General features: G+C 39.6%; 2 protein-coding genes across 2 annotated transcripts in view; both read left to right on the top strand.

Moving 5' to 3' along the window:
- Pgant1 (Polypeptide N-Acetylgalactosaminyltransferase 1) overlaps positions 1 to 6,152 on the top strand; it is an 84,034-nt gene extending 77,882 nt beyond the window's left edge. Inside the window, exon 9 of the mRNA XM_068364775.1 lies at positions 1,772 to 6,152. Within this exon, the coding sequence (XP_068220876.1) occupies positions 1,772 to 1,918 (147 nt within the window). The 3' untranslated portion in view covers positions 1,919 to 6,152. The remainder of the gene's footprint in view (positions 1 to 1,771) is intronic.
- A 6,801-nt stretch (positions 6,153 to 12,953) lies between these two features.
- LOC137632440 (zinc finger protein 845-like) overlaps positions 12,954 to 22,700 on the top strand; it is a 399,727-nt gene continuing 389,980 nt past the window's right edge. Inside the window, exon 1 of the mRNA XM_068364371.1 lies at positions 12,954 to 13,167. The gene's annotated coding sequence lies outside the window, so the exon portion shown is untranslated. The remainder of the gene's footprint in view (positions 13,168 to 22,700) is intronic.

Genomic DNA, 22,700 nt, shown 5'->3' with positions numbered 1-22,700 from the left:
CACTTTGGTGCCCCTCAAATATTTAGGCTCTCTCTGGAGCTGCTCTGGTTAGATCTGGCTAGTTTGGCCCTGAATCAAGATGAAAATTGGATCCGTGGATCTAAAAACTCTCATTTCCAGTCAGTCAAACAAGATCTTATCCCCCAAACTCTCGAAGCAGAGAAGGCTTTCTTTGTCAGGGAAGGCTGTGTCAGCACCTCTTTAGGGTGACCCATCAGTGTGCGCACTAATTGGGGGACTATTCGGACAGACTCAAGTCGGAAGGCACGTCCTTCTCACCCTCTGAATCGGCGATCATAGAATTATCTTCCATGGCCTCCCTCCAAGCTGTCTCATGGCTTGACCAGTTTCTGGGCGCACAACTTTTTTCACAAAATCATTGGGTATTCAATCTCGGAGTCTTTGGAGAACGAGTACAAGAGTCACATGCTATCTGGTGGGAAGGCAGTCACCTTCCTGGTACATCATTCAGTGAATCAATGACTTTTCCAGATGGAGAATTCAACTGAGGCCAGGAGACCGGTCATCGACCTCTCAATGAACAAGTTTACTTTTCAAATGAAGTTCATGATGGAAATGGTACGGCCTTTGGTGAATTCCATCAGAGAAGAAGACTTCGTACTTTCAGTGGATCTGAAGGATGTGTACTTCTAAGTACAGATTCATCAGTCCTCTTGGAGGTACCTCCGCTTCTCCTATGGTAGAGTGTAACAGTACTGTACAAGACTCTGTGCTTTGGACTGTGTACTGTTCCACAGGTGTTCACTTGAGTGTAATCTCCTTTAGCAGCTTGGGCCCATTCATAAGGGATATGTATGATCATGTATTTGAACAATTGGGTGATCCTTGCCTCCTTCGTAAGGATTTTGCTACAGGATTAAGATCGACTCCCTTGTATTTTGTCATGATCTAGGGATTGTAATAAATTGGAAGTCAGATCTCATAACTAAGCAAAGGTTGAGTTAACTGGCACCAGCAGAGTCTTCTTAGCCACCTTTCCTTGCTGGAGAAGCTTGTTCCTTTCGGGCATCTTCAGCATGGATCCCTCATAATTATGATGGAATCATACTGACAATTTTAAGGCAAGGGTTTCTATGGGTACCTGCCTTTGCTGTTCTGTTACATTTTGTCCAGTCTGCTGTGGGAAATGAACTACTCTCTTGCTAGCAGGTCCCACTGACTCCTGAGGATTACAAACTTTTCTTAAAAGTCCAAACAAAAGAGTATTGATTTTTTATTTTATGATGCCATTTCCTCCATGCAATCATCTGAATTTTAAGAGATTATTCTTACTTCAAAACTCCTATTCAAGCAACATGTGATTAAATGAGGATAGTAGTTAACAATCTCATTGTATGAGAACACGAAAGATATTCGTCAATACAAACTTATTAATCATAATATTAGTGCTTGCCGCCTATCCCTTGCTCAGGATTTTCTTGGTACTAGAAAAAAAAAGTGGGAGAGTTGTCTAATGTGGTTATCATTTACAATTGAACCTCAGTCTTTAATGATACGTGGCAGTATGGAATAATGTATTAATTTTTTTTTTTCTGGCCAAGACTTTGAATATGAAGCTTATTCAAGATTAATTTCTTATAAATATTATCAAACTTTAGTATATGTCTTGATGTGATCACTGTTCAAGTTAAGATTTATTCAAAGTGATATTTTGTAGTACAGTACTGTATAATAAACAATTTTCATATTTATGTTAATTTAAAAGAAAATTTATTTAATTTGAATGTCATTTGTTTATAATTCATTGCAGACTGGACACATTGTACACAAGGCTACCAATAAATGCCTAGACAGAGGTGACAGGCAGTCTATGGACGATGTATTCGTAACACAGTGTTCAAATTCACGAACACAACAGTGGTGGTTTGATCATTATGTTTTACCTGGTTCCTATTAGGATTTTTATTTATTTAGTTTGATAATGGATGGAGTGCGTAGTTCGTTAAGTTTTTAGTTTAAATATTACCACTGGATTTTTAGCTGCAAGCTTGTTGAAATCTCATGACTGCATTTAGATGTTAAGTGCTTCAGTATGTACATAATATGTCGCCTACTCCTACTGCGAATAGCTCAAAGCATTTAGAGTTTTGTGTTACAGTCCACATCACCTGTAGCACCCGATTACGCAATAATTCCTGCGACTTATTTTGTTCTGCCTTTAATTGAAAAACTTTTAGAACAAAACTGAAGTTTTCTAGTTACTTGAAGGCTTATTTTGGTAGAAAATTGCCTGAATTACTTAAAGATTAATCAAAATATTCATCCTACTGTATGCACCTGAACGTTCTACTGTAGAACACAACTAGCTTATGGCTAAAAATCCACTTTGTTTTATATTCCACTGTAAATGTTTACAGAGTCAACGGTATATGCTGTGATCTATATGAAGTTTAAACTTACAAAGCTGTGCTTGTAAAACAAGTAGAGATAGTCAATTGATTATTTAATCATGTCATTCAGATATTTTAGATCTGCACATATCTGCATGATCTCTCTCTCTCTCTCTCTCAGCATGTTCCTTATTTTGCAGTTCAAGATATTGAGAATGGAAATGGCAACATTCAATTGAGTCGAGTTGTTTAATGGTAACTATTACTAAAAATGATAGGCATCTTTTAATTACCAAATTTTTAAAGTTGATTTTAATAGAATACTTTGATTTATTTCTGATGGAAAGGATTCAAAATTATTTTTCTGTTGATATGAAGATAAAGTATCAGTAGATTATCAATTTGTGCTTTTCAATTTATATGCCATATAGTACAGAAAATAATAAGACATATAGTATTCCTATGACTTACTTGCCATACTGAGTAATATACCTTTTTTATGAGATATAACTGGTCATATTTCTGATACTAGAGTAATTTTAAATTAATATCTGTAGCAGTATACATTCCTTGAAGGTTTGAAGTTGAAATGTTAATTATATTTTGGATACTGTGCACAAGAAGCGAGTTCAATGTAAAGTTTATAGTGATCTTTGTTACTGTAAACTTCAATGATATAAATACAGTACAGTAATACCTCATGATACAAAAGTTGTATATGAAAAACTCATTATGCGATTTTTTCGCCTCATATTACGAAATAATACTTGGAGTATGAAACGAATTTTCCGCTGTTAGGTTAGTACATTGAATGATTCAAATGTATTTGTCTCTATTTCATTGTATTTCGTGTTATGAAAGCCACTCCGGAATTAATTATTTTCGTATCCTGAGGTATTACTGTATTCGTCCTGCAATAATTATTTTTTGCCTAATTCTTTTATCTTTAAAGGAAAGGCTATTAATGAAAGCATAGGTTGTTGAGTGAAGAAAATGTGTATGGTAATATTATGCTCCTTAATAGATCTAGAATTTCAATTACAGAAATTATAATAATTTCAAGTCTAAGTTGTATCTTATTGCTGACTACAATTATGAAATAAAAAGGGCAATAATAGTTCTTAACTGTGACTATTCTACTAGGTTTTACATGAATTAAAACAAGCATAAAATTTGGTTTGATAATTGATTGTGTCGCTTTGATAATGTAAGGTGTTTTCCAAGTCACCCAGTTGCTTTTATAGATTGAGTATTTTAATTCTCAATCCTGGTTGAGAATTAATTTTATAACATTTGCTCAACTGTAGAGTAAGTAGAATTTATTTGAGATATGATAATGGAATACTGGTACCACAAATTTATAAAGATTGTTTAACCAATTTACACTAACAAATAGTAAATTGCTTATACTTTGCAGTAAAGAACAGCGTGTTGAATTGAAGGATAAAATAGATATACAATTATTTATATTTATATTTGTCACTTGACATCATACAGGTATTATAGTATTGAATGAAGTATTTAAAACAGATTTTGACGTAGGAAAAATCTATTTTTGGGTGAGATAGCCATGTCGTCCTTGATGGAAGTTCCTTCCGGCAGCTTCCTACTGTATAATATTTCTGCGAGTGGTATTACGAGAGAATTACTGTCAGGTATCACGGGGTTAGAATACCTTTTTTCATAAACAGAAATGTCAAGATAAAGATTAGTAAACACGTCATGACACACATGATTATGTACTGAATTAACTGTCCCTTATAAGAATATTTGCAGAAATAGTTGATATAAAGAGATTTTCTTTTTGGATCATTGTAATTCCATGTGAATAGATGTAAAACTCTGTGGTTAAACATTTTGAAAGATAATAGTGAAGGGGCTTCTACATGGCATGCACATCAAATGGCAAATAACTAGTCATAGCTTATATAGGTAACGGTTTGGTACTATCATTGATACGATGTAGATATTTCGCAACGTTGAAATTAGAGTACGAGTTAAGAATGGGTGGAAAAATCGTGTGACATGAAAAACATTAGATTTCTTACATGCAAGTTTGTAAGACATAACAATGGAAGGTTAGTGTGCGAATGGGATTTCGATGTTGAAAGAAAATGCCTTCTTTTATTTCACTTACTCTTAGCTTATACCTGTTTAGAATATGTAAAAAAAATATTGTATTTTTTATGATTTTTTGAATTCTAAAAATGATTTATGAACTAATGATAAAAGTGAATTAAGATTGTATTTTGATACAAGACAGAAAGTATCAGTGAAAATCAAGTTTGTCTTTCTCAAGCAAGTGAAACTTACAAATAGCTGTTTGAGAGGTCTTTGTTATAACTACTATGATTTATGAACATAATCTTAATGTGTTATTAGCATAAAACCTTCTCCCCTACTTTCATCTTTCTTGATAGCACATTATATTTATACATGTTAACACCTGGTTAAGCTGAGCCATACTCTCAAGTGAAGAGCAGACCCATTGGACAAGCAGATATTAAGGATGACAAATATATATCTTTATAGTCAATATCAACTGATATTGAACTCTTTATAATTTAAGAGTACTCTTTACAACAGGTTAAATGCAATATTGAAAAGGGTTCCTTTTCGTTTCGGTCTTGAGAAGAACCCCCCCATGCAGATGTAGCCTCAGAAAGGTTTTATTTTTTATTACATTCCTTTTTATGCATACCATTTTGAATTTTCACTTTTTAATATAACTTTTTCAAGGGTATTTTTCCCTATACTTGAAATATTTTACAGTACAGGTACAATTTTAGGTTTTGAAAATATAGTTTTGCTCAGAAAAAAACTTACATTCAGCAGGTGAATGACTTGGCTTATATTTCTCCATTTCATGGAATATATTTTGTTATTTATCATAAAATTACTGTAGGTTATACAGTGCACGCATTCATTTTGTATCAGATTATTTCTCTTTTATGAAAAATATTTTGTACTTTTCCAAAGCAAAGCTGTACAGTTCTTTAAAAAGAGTAAATCACGTAATAGCATCTCAAGTACACGGTACAATACTGAACAATATTGTGCATCAAAATTTCTGAGGTGATTATGAATTGTGTGCTTCAAGAATTTTATGATTTGATGTAAATGATTAACATGATTTGTTTCCTTATTATTTTAAATGCAATAATATCACGGTTCAACCTTCTATTCATTGTTGTATTGGAGAATGATAAATGTATCGAGCTTTGTCACTCAAACCTAAACTGGAAATCAATTTTTTTTTTTGGTAAAATGTATCTCATATTTATACTGTATTGCATATCAAATCTAACCTTTGAAAATTTGAATGCTTCGTGCAATAGTTTTTACACAATTATCACCAGATTAAAACGAAGTTATATAATCCCAGAATATTGAAATTATAGCTTGACTTAGAACCTGATATTGATATTTCATAGGGACCATACTGTATATTGTAATAAAAAGCCATAAATAGAAAATATGAAGGTCATTTATACAAGATAAATAAGAAAAATTTGTTGTACAAAATATCCTTAAGCTTGATCTTGAAATTATTTAAGCACACTACTAGCGGTTAAATTTCATCACCCCAAAAAAATACCTTGGAATTTTCATATCAAGGGAAGATTATACCATGAATTTATACCTTTTTGTAACTTCAATAAGCCTTTATTTATTTGTGATTTTTTTTTCAATTGAAAGTATTTTGCATATTGTGTGTACTGTTGTGATATTTAGTATTCATGCACCATCCTGTGTGCAATGTTGGATTATAGGTGTGAGAATAAAAGCTATTTTTCAGTAGTTTGCTCATGATTATTACCTTTCCTACTTCTGTACTGTGTAGTATACATATTTGGGACTGGCATATCCTAAGACAGCATTTTTAGTAAGAGGACCAGTCGCTTTCCTATGGCAAAACAGTTGCATGCTGAAATGCATTCTGAGGAACCAATCAAAATCTCACATGGTTTTAAATACTGTTTGGTGTTCCCTGTTTATACAATAGTTTACTTTTTAGTTTTCCATCTTAAAGGGATTTAGTCTTTAAGGATGTCGATTTAAGTTTAATAGTGTAAATTTGTGATATTGACAATGACAATATTTTTGATAATCATACTTACCATGTAGTAGAAATTGCCTTGTTCTGCTGAAATGTTATCATCGTTATTTATAGTCCTTGTGCACAGGTCCTATGCATGGCTTCAGTTTGCATCCAAGAATCAGAAAAACTGTGCTGAAATCTTCCTAATAAGATTGAATAGCTGAATACCTTGCAAATCATCAAGTGACATCTGAAAAATTGCTGTGTAAGGTGAATATGTGTACCGGATATTGATATTGATTTATTTTAAATCTTACTTGAGTGTTTGGAAGAGCTGAGAATGTCTTGAATTTGTCTCCTGAATATAGAGCAAGTGTATGCTGTGATGTGTGCCTAGTCTACGAATGCATAAGTGCTAGGTTCTGGAGGCTAACCTTTTTGGATTCCTGTAACAAGGAACAAGGTCTTAATAGCGTTACTAAAGCGTTTACGCACATCCAGTTGCCGTTAAGAGTCCTTCGCAAGGTTATGTTGCTGTTTCTATCTTTGAAGTGTATTACTACGCTACGAGAAGGATTACTGAAAGATGCAACACGGTTATGGAGAGGCTCCTATTTATTTTTCTGTGTTCAGGATATGAACAGGACACGGGCCAGATTATCCTTCCAGAGCTTGAGGATACAACGGTGATAAAGAGTCCATGAAGAAAGAAAATGTCTCAAGGTATTAGATATTTAAAACTTTTTTTATGATGTCCTTTCACAATTTGAGGACACCATTAACTTTATAGAGGAAGCTCATTCCAAAACCTCTAAAAGTGGTAAGATGATACTGTATCAAAAAAGTTTATTGCCCCTCAAATGTATGTATGATGTTCCAGAAGTATAGATGATGGATAGATGATAATTCCACCATTTTTTCAAATCTTACCTGCCATCTTTCTTTGCCTACTTCCTCCAGTTTTGTGCATCCTGGCATTTGGTGCAAGACCTCTTTTCCAACATCTTCATACCTCTCTTTCACATTAGTCATTCTCCAGTGTAACTACCTATCCACTATTCTCCATCAGATCTGAATTACCCACTAACATTTGGTAATCTTCCTCATCTTTAAATTACCTGCTAACTTTGGTAGTCTTTCTCATCTCTTGTAGACATTAAGAGCTGTCAGCTCATGACTATGACAAAATAGCCTCATAGAACTGTATGAAGAAGGGTGAGTGGAGAGGGTTGTATTATCAATGACTTTGCTTGGATTATGGTGAATTATGGTAAGTACCAATTACACCCAGGTATATTGTTACAGTTATGTTAGAGTGTTGTTAATTCACTTTATTTTCCTGACTTAGGTTATGCTTGATTCGTATTAAATTTAGAAGGTGCTCAGTTCTATTTGATCCAAACAATCAAGTAGCCACTGGATTAGAGAGTAGGTTGCGATTACTTGTGATGCAATACCACTTGCCTGAAAATTTTTGTAGTTACTCTTCTCAAATATTTGTGCAACATTATCATTTGATTTGTATCTTAGGCTATGTAGCAGCACGCATTTCATTGCATTTGGCATGCAAGTTATGTTGGCATGTATAAGGTCATATGGTGGGTGAGATTAAATAGATTTGAACATGTCCCTGTTACTTCCATAAAATATGAAGATTAATTCACAATATATCCCCTTGCGTCAATAGGCGTAGGAGGAGATGATGATGATGATATCCGTAATACAGTTTGTTATCATTAATCATATCCTAATGATATAAATTAAAGTAAAACAAGGTTCTATTTTGAGCTCTGTTGAGTATTTAATCAAACTCTGTTATAGAAGTGATGGATCATTATTATAAATTCAATATTCCAAAAAAGATATTCCTCCCATTATGGGACGATTCTAGGTAATTGCTCTCCAAGGGACCCTACTCAACAGTAAGAGGTTAGGAATCTAATTATGGGATATATCAGGATATTTTGGACACTGACTTGTTTCTTTTCATTATTGTAGACTTGCATGCTGATAAGTAATCTGATAAGTTGATTGGGAGGCAAAATGATCATGAGAAATAACTTTAAGTGCAGGTGCCAAATTTACTGTTTTAATGTACATAATACAATATATTCTTCAATGTGTTGAGTGCCTTTAGTATTTTGATTTGTGTATCATAGTTTGAGGGGGAAAAAATTTACTAGATTAATATTGGATTAATTTCTCACCAAGATATAATTGTAATTAAATTATCTGAAAGGACCAAAGATTTCAATTATGTATTTAATGAAGAAATATTCTAGAACTTGCAATTTTGTTGGTTTCTTCTTCTCAAGTAGGTCATATTTACTATGTTTAAGTAAGTCATACTGTAGTGGAGACTAGAAGTGTTTCAGCTTGGGTAAGTTTTAAATTCATCATCATCATCTCCTCCTACGCCTATTGACGCAAATACTTCTCCATTCATCATCTCCTACTTCGTGCTTTATAGTCCTAAGCTGTGTAGGCCTGGGTCTTCCAATTCTTCTAGTGCCTTGTGGGGCCCAGTTAAACGTTTGGTGAACTAATCTCTCTTGGGGAGAGCGAAGAGCATGCCCAAACCATCTCCAGCTACCCCTCATCATGATCTCATCCATATATGGGGCTCAAGTAATTTCTCTTATAGTTTCATTTCTAATCCTGTCCTGCCATTTAACTCCCAATATCCTTTTGAGGGATTTATTCTCAAATCTAAATCTATTGGAGATTGTTTCATTGTCATACCATGATTCATGTCCATTGAGTAACACCGATCTTACTAAACTCATATATATTCTGATTTTTATATGAAATTTTAGGCGATTTGATTTCCAAACTTTACTTAACCTAGCCATTATCTGATTTGCTTTTTCATCAATCTTTCACTAGACTCTAATTCTAAAGATCCTGTATTGGAGACCATAGTTCCTAAATACTTAAATGATTCTACCTCATTAATCCTTTCTCCTTCCAATGATATTTCATCTTCCATTGCATACTCCGTTCTCAGCGTCTTTGTCTTTCTTCTATTTATCTTCAGCCCCACCTCGTGTGATATTTGTGCAAGTTTTGAATTATTTGAAAATAATTTCTAAGCAGTCTTTCGCTTTGCAAAGTTTGTTTTGGAGAGACTCATGATTAAATTAAGCACTTCATGAGTTTGCGGGATCAGAGTAGTCTTTATAACCCTGGTGGCGCCATTAAAGTGCTGATTGCATCTCTCCAATATAGCTGCATTAGCATCTTTTCAATATTGAAGGCTACTGTGGGAGAGTGTTGCTCTCCCCCAGGAGACTGGATTGTAGATAATTTTGACATAATATCCCTCTTACTAAAAGTTTGCCCTTTACGCTTAAATCGTTTCTAGGGTTTTCATATTCCCCATCGACAACAGATGATTATACCAATCATTGCTAGCATTTCTTCATTAACATTTTCATCCATTAATATTGAATAACTTTCAGAATTTTTTTTGGCTGGTCAGAATATTCAGTAGGCCTACAACACAGATAATTCTGCATAATTTGAGTCCATTTTCAATTCAACCTCAGAACTTTCTTTGTGTTGTTTCCTTCCCTTCCCTTCATTTTGGCTGCTTTTAAAATTCGTTTTTATTCTAATCTCTCTCTCTCTCTCTCTCTCTCTCTCTCTCTCTCTCTCTCTCTCTCTCTCTCTCTCTCTCTCTCTCTCTCTCTCTCTCATATATATATATATATATATATATATATATATATATATATATATATATATATATATATATATATATATATACAGTATATATATATATATATATATATATATATATATATATATATATATATATATATATATAATTAATTTCATCAAACATGGAGGGAAATAATTGCTGATTGGCTACCAAAAATTCTTCTCAAAATGCAAAGAAGAAAACTTTTCCCTGATGATATAAAAGTATATATATATATATATATATATATATATATATATATATATATATATATATATATATATATATATATACTGCATATACAAAATTAATTTCATCAAACATGAAGGAGGGAAATAATTGCTGATTGGCTACCAAAAATTCTTCTCAAAATGCAAAGAAGAAAACTTTTCCCTGATGATATAAAAGTATATATATATATATATATATATATATATATATATATATATATATATATATATATACTGCATATACAAAATTAATTTCATCAAACATGAAGGAGGGAAATAATTGCTGATTGGCTACCAAAAATTCTTCTCAAAATGCAAAGAAGAAAACTTTTCCCTGATGATATAAAAGTATATATATATATATATATATATATATATATATATATATATATATATACTGCATATACAAAATTAATTTCATCAAACATGAAGGAGGGAAATAATTGCTGATTGGCTACCAAAAATTCTTCTCAAAATGCAAAGAAGAAAACTTTTCCCGAATGATATAAAAGTAAAAGAAACAAATTTAGTGGGGAATCGTAAAAAAATGCTATAAATTCAATTTTGATTTTAGAAAGGGAAACCATCAACTATCATTCCATCCACCATTAAAACATAATTATAAATTCATATTGTTTGAGAGTCCTGTGACGTCATCATGCCACCCACGATACTTGACAATCCCCTAATCTAAAAAAAAATCATCAAACGATTTAATCTAAGATTATAAAGAATAGAGGATGAATTAAGTGTTTTCAAAAAGTCCTAGTGATAGATTTAATTCAAATACGTCTTTTAATTATTAATCGAAGAGTCATTTTATGTTTTTTTTTAATATATTACAACGTATTTTGTTTGTAGTATTCATTTCGTCTATAGTGGGCGAGTCCATTGATGGTTTAGGTGAAAATTAAAGTCAGTGTTCCTCCTAGTAATAGATTTAATTTAAATGTCTTTTAATCCTAATATCATTGAGTCAGTGAGTCGGTTTATGTTTTTTTTAATATATTTCAACGTATTTTGTTCGTAGTTTAGGTTATTAATTTCGTTTAAAGTAAGCGAATCCATTAATGGTTTAGGGATAAATTAAAGTCAGCGTTTCACTGGGTAAGTCCAATATTAATTTAGGGTAAAATTAAAGTCTATATGATTTTAAAAGTCTTTACTTTAATTCTATATGTCATAATACATCAATATCGTAAAACAATAAATCAAATAATAGATAAATACAAGTAAGGAAATTTAAATAGAAGAATATCTCACGAGAAAATGACAAAAATCAGGGTTATGTAAGACCCTTCTTCCCCTTCAGTTTAAAAGTGCATTTGCCTAAAAATGGTTCTCGTGTTTGCCGGCAGGTAGTGCTGGGAACTCGTGTATAGATGAAATAATCGGGAATTTTTGTTTTAAGGAATACCAAGAAATTAATCACATGAGCCTCGTGAGTATATATGTTGATGATATATAAATTACAAGCAACATATCCTATCTAATCTGAATAGCCAAATACCTGTTAAATCATAATTAAAGTATATTGCATTTCAAGTTTTAATGTGGCGAAGTCAAAGGAATATCTCTCGGAAGTTTTGTGATCAAACGCATAGAATTTTGAACGAAACCTTAAGGGAAACATTCGATTTAAATACGACGTTTCGTTGTAATTCAATTTTCTCATTTTATTTAGTTTTTAAACAGACCACTTGAGATTAGAAGCTAATCCTTATAGAGAAATGTTCAAGGTGGTGAATTTAGGAACCTTAGAATTGATATAACATACATGCAATAGAAGACTCTTAATCAATTATCTATTCCTTCGATTCAGAGTAGAGGCCGATGGGGTTGGCTACCTTAATGTCCGTATGTAGCGAAGTCATGGTTTTGAAAACTATTCTTCCTTCCTTGTTGATCATTTATTTACTGATCGATTTAAATGAAGTAATGCTACTATTCACGGTTGTAGTAGTTAATTGGTTAAGCCACTGCCTTGCGATCTGCCGGACTGGGGTTCGACTCTCACTCTAAGTCGATAGTTTCATGTAATGGCTGCAACCTCTCCGTCCTTATGAGCTAAGCATGGGGTAGTTTGGGGAAGCCTATAGATGATTTAAAACCATTATTTTATTTTAATGTATTAGGAATTCTCTCTCTCTCTCTCTCTCTCTCTCTCTCTCTCTCTCTCTCTCTCTCTCTCTCTCTCTCTCTCTCTCTCTCAAACTTTAGACCTGTTAAAATAAACATAAACAAACGTACACACTCATAGTTACACTGCATTTATTTCTGACGTAGATTTAATATATGTGCCTAATATTTCTAATATATATATATATATATATATATATATATATATATATATATATATATATATATATATATATATATAAATGCAGAGAGAGAGAGAGAGAGAGAGAGAGAGAGAGAGAGAGAGAGAGAGAGAGAGAGAGAGAGAGAGAGAGAGAGAAAGAAAGAGAGAGTATGGGCGTTGAGGAATTTCTTACCCAGCTAGGGTTGTAGCTTAGTTTGTAATAATAATAATAATAATAATAATAATAATAATAACCACCTGAACTAGATTGCTAGATTATTAGAGGTGCCGTTGCAAAGACTTAAAGCACGAAGTACTACTAAAATAAAAGTAAACGTGTATTGTGCGATGTTTTAAGTTTGCGTAAGGTCTGAATCCTCCAAATAATGCGTATTTTATGCATTATAGTGACTTTCAAAAGCCTATGTAATTAGAATATATTAAAAAAAAACTTTTGTGAGTGATAAACCAAGCTTAAACTAACAGAACTGCACTGAAGGCCAAGTCTGTATTGGACCTTCATACCTTAGCTACTGCAGGTGGGTTTCTTATGAGCGGTACGTTAAACTGCATAACCTGCGTGTTAGTCTATGCAGGTTAAAAATTATGAGATTAGCATAGATATGCAGGTCATACGGTAATGCAAAGGTTTCTCAATTATTGGTAGCCTACCAGATAAGGCAGACTTGGAATGCATGAGATAGGCTAGATTGTACCATAACAAATTTACGCAAAAGTATTTATAAAGTTTGGTTTCATTGTAGTGAATTACATGGCAATGTAACCTAGGAAAAAAACTACTGTTTCTTATAGAAAAAATTACGCTCTCTTCGAAAATGACACTTGTTCCCGTCGCAGATTAATAGTTTCGGAAATAAATATACATCTATATCCTCCAATAATGGGGGACCCCCAGTGGGAACTCGGGGTTTTGGGTGGGGAAAACATACTGGGGAATCGATATATAAACGTAAAACAAGCCTTTTCTTCTCTATACATTACCTTCTTGAAATTATAATAACCGGAGGAAAATACAAAACAGTATATCTGGATAAACTTTGGAGGCGCCGTTACAAAGATTGTGTCATGAAAAAATACAGTAACCAGTGCTGCCAACGTCCAATGTAGATCAAATGTTATTTTGTGACATGTCATACTACTAGGCTAGGCTAGGTTAGGTTTGTTAGGTACTGTGCCCATTTTGTACTTTTTATACATTGAGTAAAACTTATATGGAGAAATTATTTAAAATACGTATGGAAATATCTATCATTGCTATCGTTAGTAATGTCAGCGTGCCGTTGGTAACTCTGTGTACCATACGTCAACGTTGGTAACACTGTGTATTATTGGTAACGTTGCTAATGTTATCGTTCGCAGTACATTCGTAAGAGAAGTGACACCGTACAACTTAAAGTTAGCCGAATTGGTTGATCTGTTTGTTTCCGATTGAAATGAACATCAAATTCGGTTAAATCACGTTATTTACTTTAGGAAAACATATATTTTCTGTTCGAAATCTCACCCTGTAATACAATACAAAATTACCGGGGCGCAGCCCCCCTGGGTAAGGACACGGCTTTTACCATAGGTTAGGTGGGTTTTGTAAGTTAGCTTCTCCCGTCGTACTCGTAGGTAAGGAAACTGTTGTGTAAGGGGGGGGGGGGGGTCCGGTGGGGCGAAGCCCCCCTGGGTAAGGATACAGCTTTTAGCATAGGTTAGGTGGGTTTTTTAAGTTAGCTTTTCCCGCCAAAATCGTTTTTAGAATGGCGGCCACAGTACAGAATATTCCCGTTTTCTACGGGATCTGGCCGTCACGCTACAAAGGCTCCGAGTTGCCACTAACGCCTGTCAAACCGTCTTTGAGGATTGACTTCTTAAAATATTTTATATTTCCTTGTTTCCTTTCCTCACTGGGTTATTTTCCCTGTTGGGCCCCCTGGTCTTATAGCATTCTGCTTTTCCAACTAGGGTTGTAGCCTAGCAATTCATAATACAGTAATGATAATTAAGCCATCGGTTCATAAAATAAGTATCAAGTATCATGGGTAGGCCTAATAGCCCAATATTCTTAGTATATTATATGAAAGTGTATTAGATTTTGGTAATTTATAACTGACATTTTGGGTTGAATGTAGCTCGTTGGGACAGGGTAAGATAAGAGTACGGCAGTCTAAGGATACGGCTCCTAGGTTAGGTTCGTTAGGTTAGGTTAGGTAGGAAACAGAAACATACGGTTAGGTGATGTTCTTGTGTCAAAAATGTGGTTTTTCCCAACTAACTACAAAGGTTCCGCATCAGGAATGCTCGTCAGAAACATTGTTCGGAACTTTTTCGAGTGTATTGCTCAAGATATCCCTAACCGAATGATAACATAACGCGTCCCTCAGAATTATAACGCTGTTTGTATATGCACACAAATAATGGTTTTGAGTTTCCATGGGGCTCCCCAAATGGAGTGAAGAGATGAGAAAACAATGCATTGACAATGGCATGTATGTATTAACAAGGAATGCATAATGAAATGGCCGGACATGCGGCATGAAATAGAGAACATAATAAGACTAACCTGGCCAAACTAGATCTGTTTTTGCATGACCTAGCAGCGTTGTTCATGGTGTCTTTTTCTTCTTCGGCTCTCTCTGCACGGGCCTGCCGAAATTCGCTCAGGACCAGAATTTTGATGGTCCTTCACACATGTCGCAAAATAAAAACAAATTAGGGTCCTGATGCGAATTTCCAGTTGTCCTACCGTTGCATATGGCAATTCTCTTACCTAGGAACGAGACATATCGACAAAACACAAGGTATTTTGAGTTTTCCTTTCCAAGTACATCTGAGAGTCCAATGGCACTTAACTAACATTTTTATGAATAGTACTTACCTGGCAGTTATATATATATATATAGCTAAGTCTCCGACTTTCGGCAGAATTTAATCGAAAATCGCGGCAACCGCCTTGTGGTGGTTGCGTGGTTAGATGGTTAACAACCCTTACAGGGAGGTACCTGGAATCATTCCCATTTTCTGTTCCTCAGATTATCTCTGCCGGCCGGATCGACAATATCGTTGGTCCGCCATTTAGAGTTTATTCGAATCGCTTTCCCTTCATTGCTTTTTTGGATTTCGTTTGGTGAAGTACACTGTTTTGGGATTTGGCAATCGTGTTTGTTATTGTTTTTTGTATTTTTTGCTTTATTATCATGAGTGAAAAAAATTCATATTCGTATATGTGCGAATGATGTATGCAAGGTGAGGTTACCGAAAGTGTCGGTTGACCCTCACACTATCTGTATGGGTTGCAGGGGGTTTGAATGTGCACTAGATAATAGGTGCAAGGAATGCGAGGGTTTAAATGATGATAATTGGTTAGCTTTGAAGCGCTATGTGCGCAAACTTGAACTTGATAGAGCTAGGAGAGCTAAATCAAAGTCAAAGTCTGCTAGTGAAGCTAGCTTAGATTTATCTATTGACCCTTTAATTGTAACCTCTTTGGAAGTTGTTCCTTCCCCGAATGTAGTAACTCCTGCCCCTTCTACAGGATCTGCGCCTACGGATGACCCTCGGTATGCCAGGATAGCTGCTGAGTTAGAGGCCATTAAAGCACAATTTGAGGCCTTTAAAGGTAAGGGTGAAAGTGAAATTAGTGCTTGTGAAAGTGCAGTGGAGGTGGCGGCTGATTGAATCTGTCATACCCCTAGGTCTAGACCTCTACCAAGCTCCCAGGACCAAGGGAGAAGGTACGTCGAAAGCCGAAAAGTGGTGAGAGGTGCTTATCCTTGGTCAGTCGTCGCCTCAGACAGTCCTGTTGTGACCTCCCAGGCTGCTCTTGACCGCCGTAGAAAGGCGTGTCGGATACGTTTGTGTCATCACCTGATCCTTCTCCCAGACGTAAATGGCGTTACGAATCAAGACCAACGAAGAGAAGGTGGAACCGGGATGTGCAGTCTCGCTCTCCCTCTCCTGGTTCGAGTAGCCGAGAACCTGATCCTTCGGAAGACGATTTCGATGTTGTTCCTGTTATGAGGACGAAACAGATAGTCCTTAGCCCAGCTAAACCTCCTAAACTCCCTGCTTCTTCTGCCAGTGCTCCCAAACAACTGCCTCCTTCGGAACTGCGAGAACCAGCAGAGGTTGTTAAAGCTTTCATGGTTGTTATGCAGGAACAACTTACATCACTAGTTCAAGCTTTCAGCCACCCTCCTTCACAGTCCGTCAGACGTAAGGACGTCTCTTTACCTGTTAAGAGATCATCTTCTTAGAGGGAACGTAGTATCTCTCCAAAGAAACCTCTGCGCACTTCGTCGGCCATACGACAACGCACACCCACTTCATCGCCACGATGCTGGAAGTCACTTCCTCCCGCTCTCGGCGCCAGGACGATACTGCCTCTCGTTCTCGGCGCCAGGACGATACTGCCTCTCGTTCTCGGCGCCAGGACGATTCCGTTTCTCATTCGAAACGCCAGGACAATACCGCCTCGTTTTTTAGGAAGCAAGATGAATGCAGTCTGCATTTTCAAGACGAAGGCAGCCTGCATTTTCAGGACGAAGGCAGCCTGCCTTATCAAGACGATTCCGTTTCTCGTCATCGTGACGATACCGCTTCTCGCCGACAGGATGTTAGCAGCGCTCGGCCCCTAGGATGCAAACAGCTCTCGGTGCCAGAATGCTTGCAGCCCAACTCCTCAAGATGTTATCCTTGATCAGGACCTCGAAGATATTTCGGGAGAGGAAGAAAAACCTGCCGACTCTACTAGTGATTATAAGGTTCTATCTCGCTCTCTTTTGGAACTTTACAGGGAAGAATTTCAACCTTTGGCCCCTCGTTCTCCTCAGTCTCAATTCACCAGGAAGAAAGCTACAAAGTCTTCGGCCTTCATCAAAAGGAAATTTTCAATTTCGGCCAGGAAAGCTCTCGCTAAGGTGGATGATTGGATGAAGGAACGGAGACAAGCAGTCAAGACCACCTTTTCTTTCCCACCATCTCGGCTCGCTTCCAAGACCGGTATGTGGTATGAGACAGGGGAACTTTTGGGGTTAGGAGTGCCTGCCTCCTTCCAAGGTGACTTCTCTGCTCTTGTGGACTCGGCAAGAAGACATGCTTTAAACTCTGCCAAAGTAATGTGGTCCATGTCAGAACTTGATCATCTCGTCAAGGGAATTTTCAGGGTTTTCGAGGTTTTTAGTTTCCTGGACTGGTCTTTCGGGACTCTGGCCAGGAAGACTGAACTCTTGGAAGACACGAAGGACCTGACGAGTATCATGTCCTGCATGGACAAAGCTCTAAGGGATGGGGCGATTGAATTGGCTTCCCTTTCCTCAGCAGGGGTCTTAAAGAAGAGGGCCCTTTTGTGCTCCTTCACCTCTAGATCTGTGACTGTTGCCCAGAAGTCGGAGCTGCTTTACGCCCCTCTTTCACGCCATCTCTTTCCCAAAGCTCTGGTCAGAGATATCTCCCTTTCTCTGGCCCAGAAGGCTACTCAGGACCTTTTGTCTTGATCTGCTAGGAAATCCTTACCTGTTGCTCCTGCTCCTCTGAAGAAGGAAGAGAAGAAGTTTCAACAGCCCTTTCGGAGCAGGGCCTCCTCGAGAGCGGATTTTAGGGGGAGAAGACAAGAGTCAGGGCCAAGGACCAGCAGAGGTGCGTTTAGGCCCCAATCCAAAAAATGAGATGGAAGTCCTCCAGACAACAGTAGGGGCAATACTGTCTCGTTTTTGGCAGTCTTGGAAGAGGAGAGGGGCAGACACCTGGTCCCTCTCGATCGTCAAAGAAGGTTACAAGATCCTCTTTTTAAAGAAGCCACCTCTCTCAGACACTCCCCTAGCCTTAGTGGCTCAGTACCCCGACGCGGGGAAACGAGAGGCTCTTCTGGAGCTAGTCGACCAGATGTTGGTCAAGGGAGCAATAGAGCCAGTTCAGGACCTTACCTCCCCAGGCTTTTACAATCGCCTATTTCTGGTTCCCAAGAACTCCGGTGGATGGAGACCAGTCCTAGATGTCAGCTCTCTGAACGCCTTCATGGAGAAAACAAAGTTCTCCATGGAGACGACTCAGTCCGTGCTGGCTGCAGTTCGTCCAGGCGACTGGATGGTATCTCTCGACCTGCAGGACGCCTATTTTCACGTCCCCATTCATCCGTCCTCAAGGAGATATCTGAGATTTGTGTTTCAGGGCAAGTGCTTCCAATTCAGGGCACTTTGCTTCGGTCTCAGCACAGCTCCCCAAGTTGTCACCAGACTAATGGCAATGTGGCAGGCTGGTTACACCAGGAGGGGATAAGGGTATCTTTCTATCTAGACGACTGGCTGGTCCGATCACAGTCGAAAGAAAAATGTCTGGAGGACCTACTGAAGACATATACGATGACTCAGGACCTGGGACTCATCATCAACTGGGAGAAGTCTCAGACCGAGCCGAATCCGACTACAGTATTCTCTATTTGGGGATAGTTCTGAATTCAGTTCTTTTTCGGGCTTCTCCCTCCTAGGAAAGGCAGACCAGGTGCCTAGACAAAGTAAAAGAATTTTTAAAGAAACAGGAATGCTCAGCGAAGGAGTGGATGAGTCTGCTGGGAACTCTATCCTCCCTAGAGCAGTTTGTCTTGTTAGGGAGACTGCACCTAAGGCCTCTGCAACACTTCCTCGCAAAAGTTTGGAACAGAAAGACTTGTTGTTGTTGTTGAAGGTTGCCTGGGCGTTTCGGCCAGACACAGGCTTTTGCAATCTTGCAGCCCGTAGGTGTTTTGGTAGGATATATTGGGATAGGTAGTTAGGTGGGGGATATTCTGCAACATTTATTTGAGGATATTGGGATAGGTTTTAGGTGGTGATGGGATGTTTGAGAAAGGAGTGATTGACTGTGGGAAGGGAATACCTTCCTATGAGCCCACTGGCTCCAGTCTTAGTTAGAGAGAAAGAATTATAGTAGCAAGTCCCGATAAGTAGGAGAGCTCGGGAAGGAGTTGAAAGTTTGTAGTTGGAGAAGTTGATATAGGTGAAGTAAAAACTTCATAGTGGTTTAAGCTTAAGTTGCGAGATAGAGGGATTGTGTTAGATTTTAGCTGAGTGGGAGAGAGCTGAAAAGGTGGGATTATAGCGGTTTTAGTGGTAGAGATAGGGTAGAATACAAAATTCCTGTACCTGTGAAAAAAAGAAAAAAAAAGTAAAAATAAAGTTGTTCCGTAACCGAAATACAAACCACGCTATTTACATAGGGTTTACTTTCGGCGTAGCTGAAATGACGAGCCATTAAATTTTTAACGAGGGTTAACTAACCCCCGCTAGTTAGCAGGGGGTAGGGAAGCTACCCCTCCCCCCCCCCTACACACCTTTGAGTTGTTTCACTTCACTTTGTGGCTCGGACGAAGACAGACGTTGCTGTTTATCGTCCTCGTTAATGACAGCCTTAATTTGTTTTTTGACTTTTTCTAGTTCTGTGTGCTTGGAAGTTGGCCTCGACCGATGTCATCATTATGCGCAAGTGCCCTGGGCTCGCTGGCCGCCTTTGTGGGACCTTCATGTCAGCAGAGGACACCGATCCTCACACCCTTTGCCCGCAGTGCCGAGGCCGATGGTGTGATAGGGAGAATACGTGCAGTGAGTGTAGGGAGTGGTCTGCCTCCCAGTGGGAGAAGTTCGGCCGCCGGCGTAAGAAGAAGTCTAAGAGAGACCGTTCTCCTTCAGGGGCAACCTTGAAGAAGGAAGGCTCCAAGGACTCCTCTTCCGCCGCCCGAACCTCCTCCGAAGCTCCCACTCGATCGGTCTCTCGTGAGAGGCTGCCGAGTGGTAGCGCAGGCCCTAGTGGTGTTTCCCGACCTCTGGGTGCGGGAGATGGCGTTGCCTCCCTTAGCGTGGCAGCTCCCTCTTCTCCTCCGGGGGAGGATAATTTGGATTTTGATGAATTTGATCAAACTGTTGCTGATAATGATTTGTTTCAGCTTTGGGCTTCCTTGGGGCTTAAGGGCACTCCCTCCAAGGAAGCCTTGTTTGACCTGATCCAGTTGGGGGCTGCGGTCAAACAGTCGCCGGTAATACCGGAGGTATTCCCTTCGGATTTTGTCGACACTGTTTTGGCCGAGCCCTCCGACGGGTCTGATCAAACCCTTGATACTGCTCCTGTTGCGGACGTTGCTGATGGCTCTCCTCCTCCCTCCGAAGATCCTCCGAGGGGGGAGGGGAGTCCCACGGTCTCTCCTGCGGGCGGGTCTCCCCCTCGGGGGAGCGCGCTGACAGAGACTCCTCTTCGGAGGACTGATGACCCGGACGCCCTTCCTCGTGGTCGTATTCGACGTAAGGCCCGTCCGCCTCTTCGCAGCAGAGGACTTCCTTCTCCCTATAAACGAGTTAGGAGGCGCCTCTTTGGGTTGTCCTCTCCTGATCCTCCCCCTAAGGAGGAGCCCCCCCCCCCCCCCCCCCCCCCCCCCCCCGCCAGGAGCAGCCCGACACAACAGCTCCCCTTGTCCTCTCCGCGTATCGTTCGCGATCCCCTACGCCTGCCAGACCTTCCGACCTGCCTTCTCCGTTCCTGGCTGCAGATGCGGTTTGGGCGCCTTCTCACCCTGTTATACAACAGGCACCGATCCCTTCGGGGTTAAGGGACTCTACTCACGGTGTGGATAAGTCCCTTGCGCGTCAGGGTTTCCCTGCGTGCCCACCTGTGCGTTCGCGTGCAGTAGCCCTCAAGCGCTCCCCAGAGTTACAGTCTTCGGACTTAACTTTCCAGCGATCCCCTATTCGCCAGCGCTCCCCTGCGCGGCAGCGATCACCTGCTCGCCAGCGCTCTCCTTCTCGCAGGTCTCCTGCGAAGCAGCGCCCTCATGTTCCTGATGTGCGCAAGGCGCACCTACGTTCTCCTGAGCGCCATCGTTCTCCTGTGCACAGCCGCGCTACTGCTCAACCTGATGTGCGACTAGCGCGCCAACGATCATCATCTCGTCCACGATCACCTGATCTTGACTTAGGCAAGGGTACTAACCCGTCGCCTCGCCCACGCGCCCCTGCGCGCCCTTCTGCTCCGGCGCAACAGCGAGCTAAGGCTCCTGTTCGCGAGCGTTCGCCTGCGCGTTCGTCCACCTCTTCAGATGTGAGTAGTAATCTTACTGCGCGCCAACGTTCTCCTGCGCGTTCACGCGATCACCAGCCTGTGCGCAACCGCTCTCCTGAGCGCCCTCGCCCTCTTCAGTCTGATCGCCCCAGGTCTCCGACTCACCCGCGTGATAAATCGCCTGCGCGCAGTCGTTCGCCTGTTCGTGGTACGCGCCATCGTTCTCCGGAACGCACACGACATCGTTCGCCATCGCGCCAGCGTTCTCCGCCTGGCAAACGCTCGCCAAGTCGCTCGTGACTTTTTTCCCCTGACCATCGCCGTTCTCCTACGCGCCGCCGTCAATCGCCTAGTGCTCAGCGCACACCTTCACCCGCACGGTCTCGTGCTCTTTCACGTGCGCGCCAACGCGTTCCCTCGCCAACGCGCCATCGTGTCCTTTCGCCTGCGCGCCCATGCTCCACCTCGCCCGCGCGCCCACGCGCATTCTTCCACACGCAGCAATGCGCCCGCGCTTCGGAAATCGCCCGCGCGCGATTCCTTGAATGCCTTTTTTCGTGAGAACCGCCGCGATTCCCATTCCGGCAGGGAACATCAGCGCGGCCAACCGACAGGGACACAGATTTCCAGATCAGCCTCTGGATCGCCTCAGTGCAAGCGTAGGATTACCTACCAGGACCAGGACCAGGAAGAATCTACGGAGAGGTCCATGCAACACTCTTCTTTTCAGGCAGGCCCTGTGGTGTCCACTCCGAAGGATCAGGAGATCCCCTTCCCTCCAGCGGGGATAACTGACACTGCGTCAGTTACCCGTCAGCCTTGGTTCCGTCACATTATGAACGCAGTGGTTCAGGCTGTGAAGCCTACCCTCGTTGATATGGGACTTAAACCAACGGCAGGCTCACCCCCGCTGAAGAGAAGGAGAGGGGTGGACTTCGTGGTGACTTCTTCTCGGGAGAAGTTGGCTCCCAAGAGGTCGGTTAGGAGGACTCCTACGCCTTCTCCTACGCGTGCTGTTTCTCCTTCT

Source organism: Palaemon carinicauda, chromosome 41, assembly GCF_036898095.1.
Source record: "Palaemon carinicauda isolate YSFRI2023 chromosome 41, ASM3689809v2, whole genome shotgun sequence".
NCBI lineage: Eukaryota > Metazoa > Arthropoda > Malacostraca > Decapoda > Palaemonidae > Palaemon > Palaemon carinicauda.
This window is presented reverse-complemented; position numbering and strand designations above follow the sequence as displayed.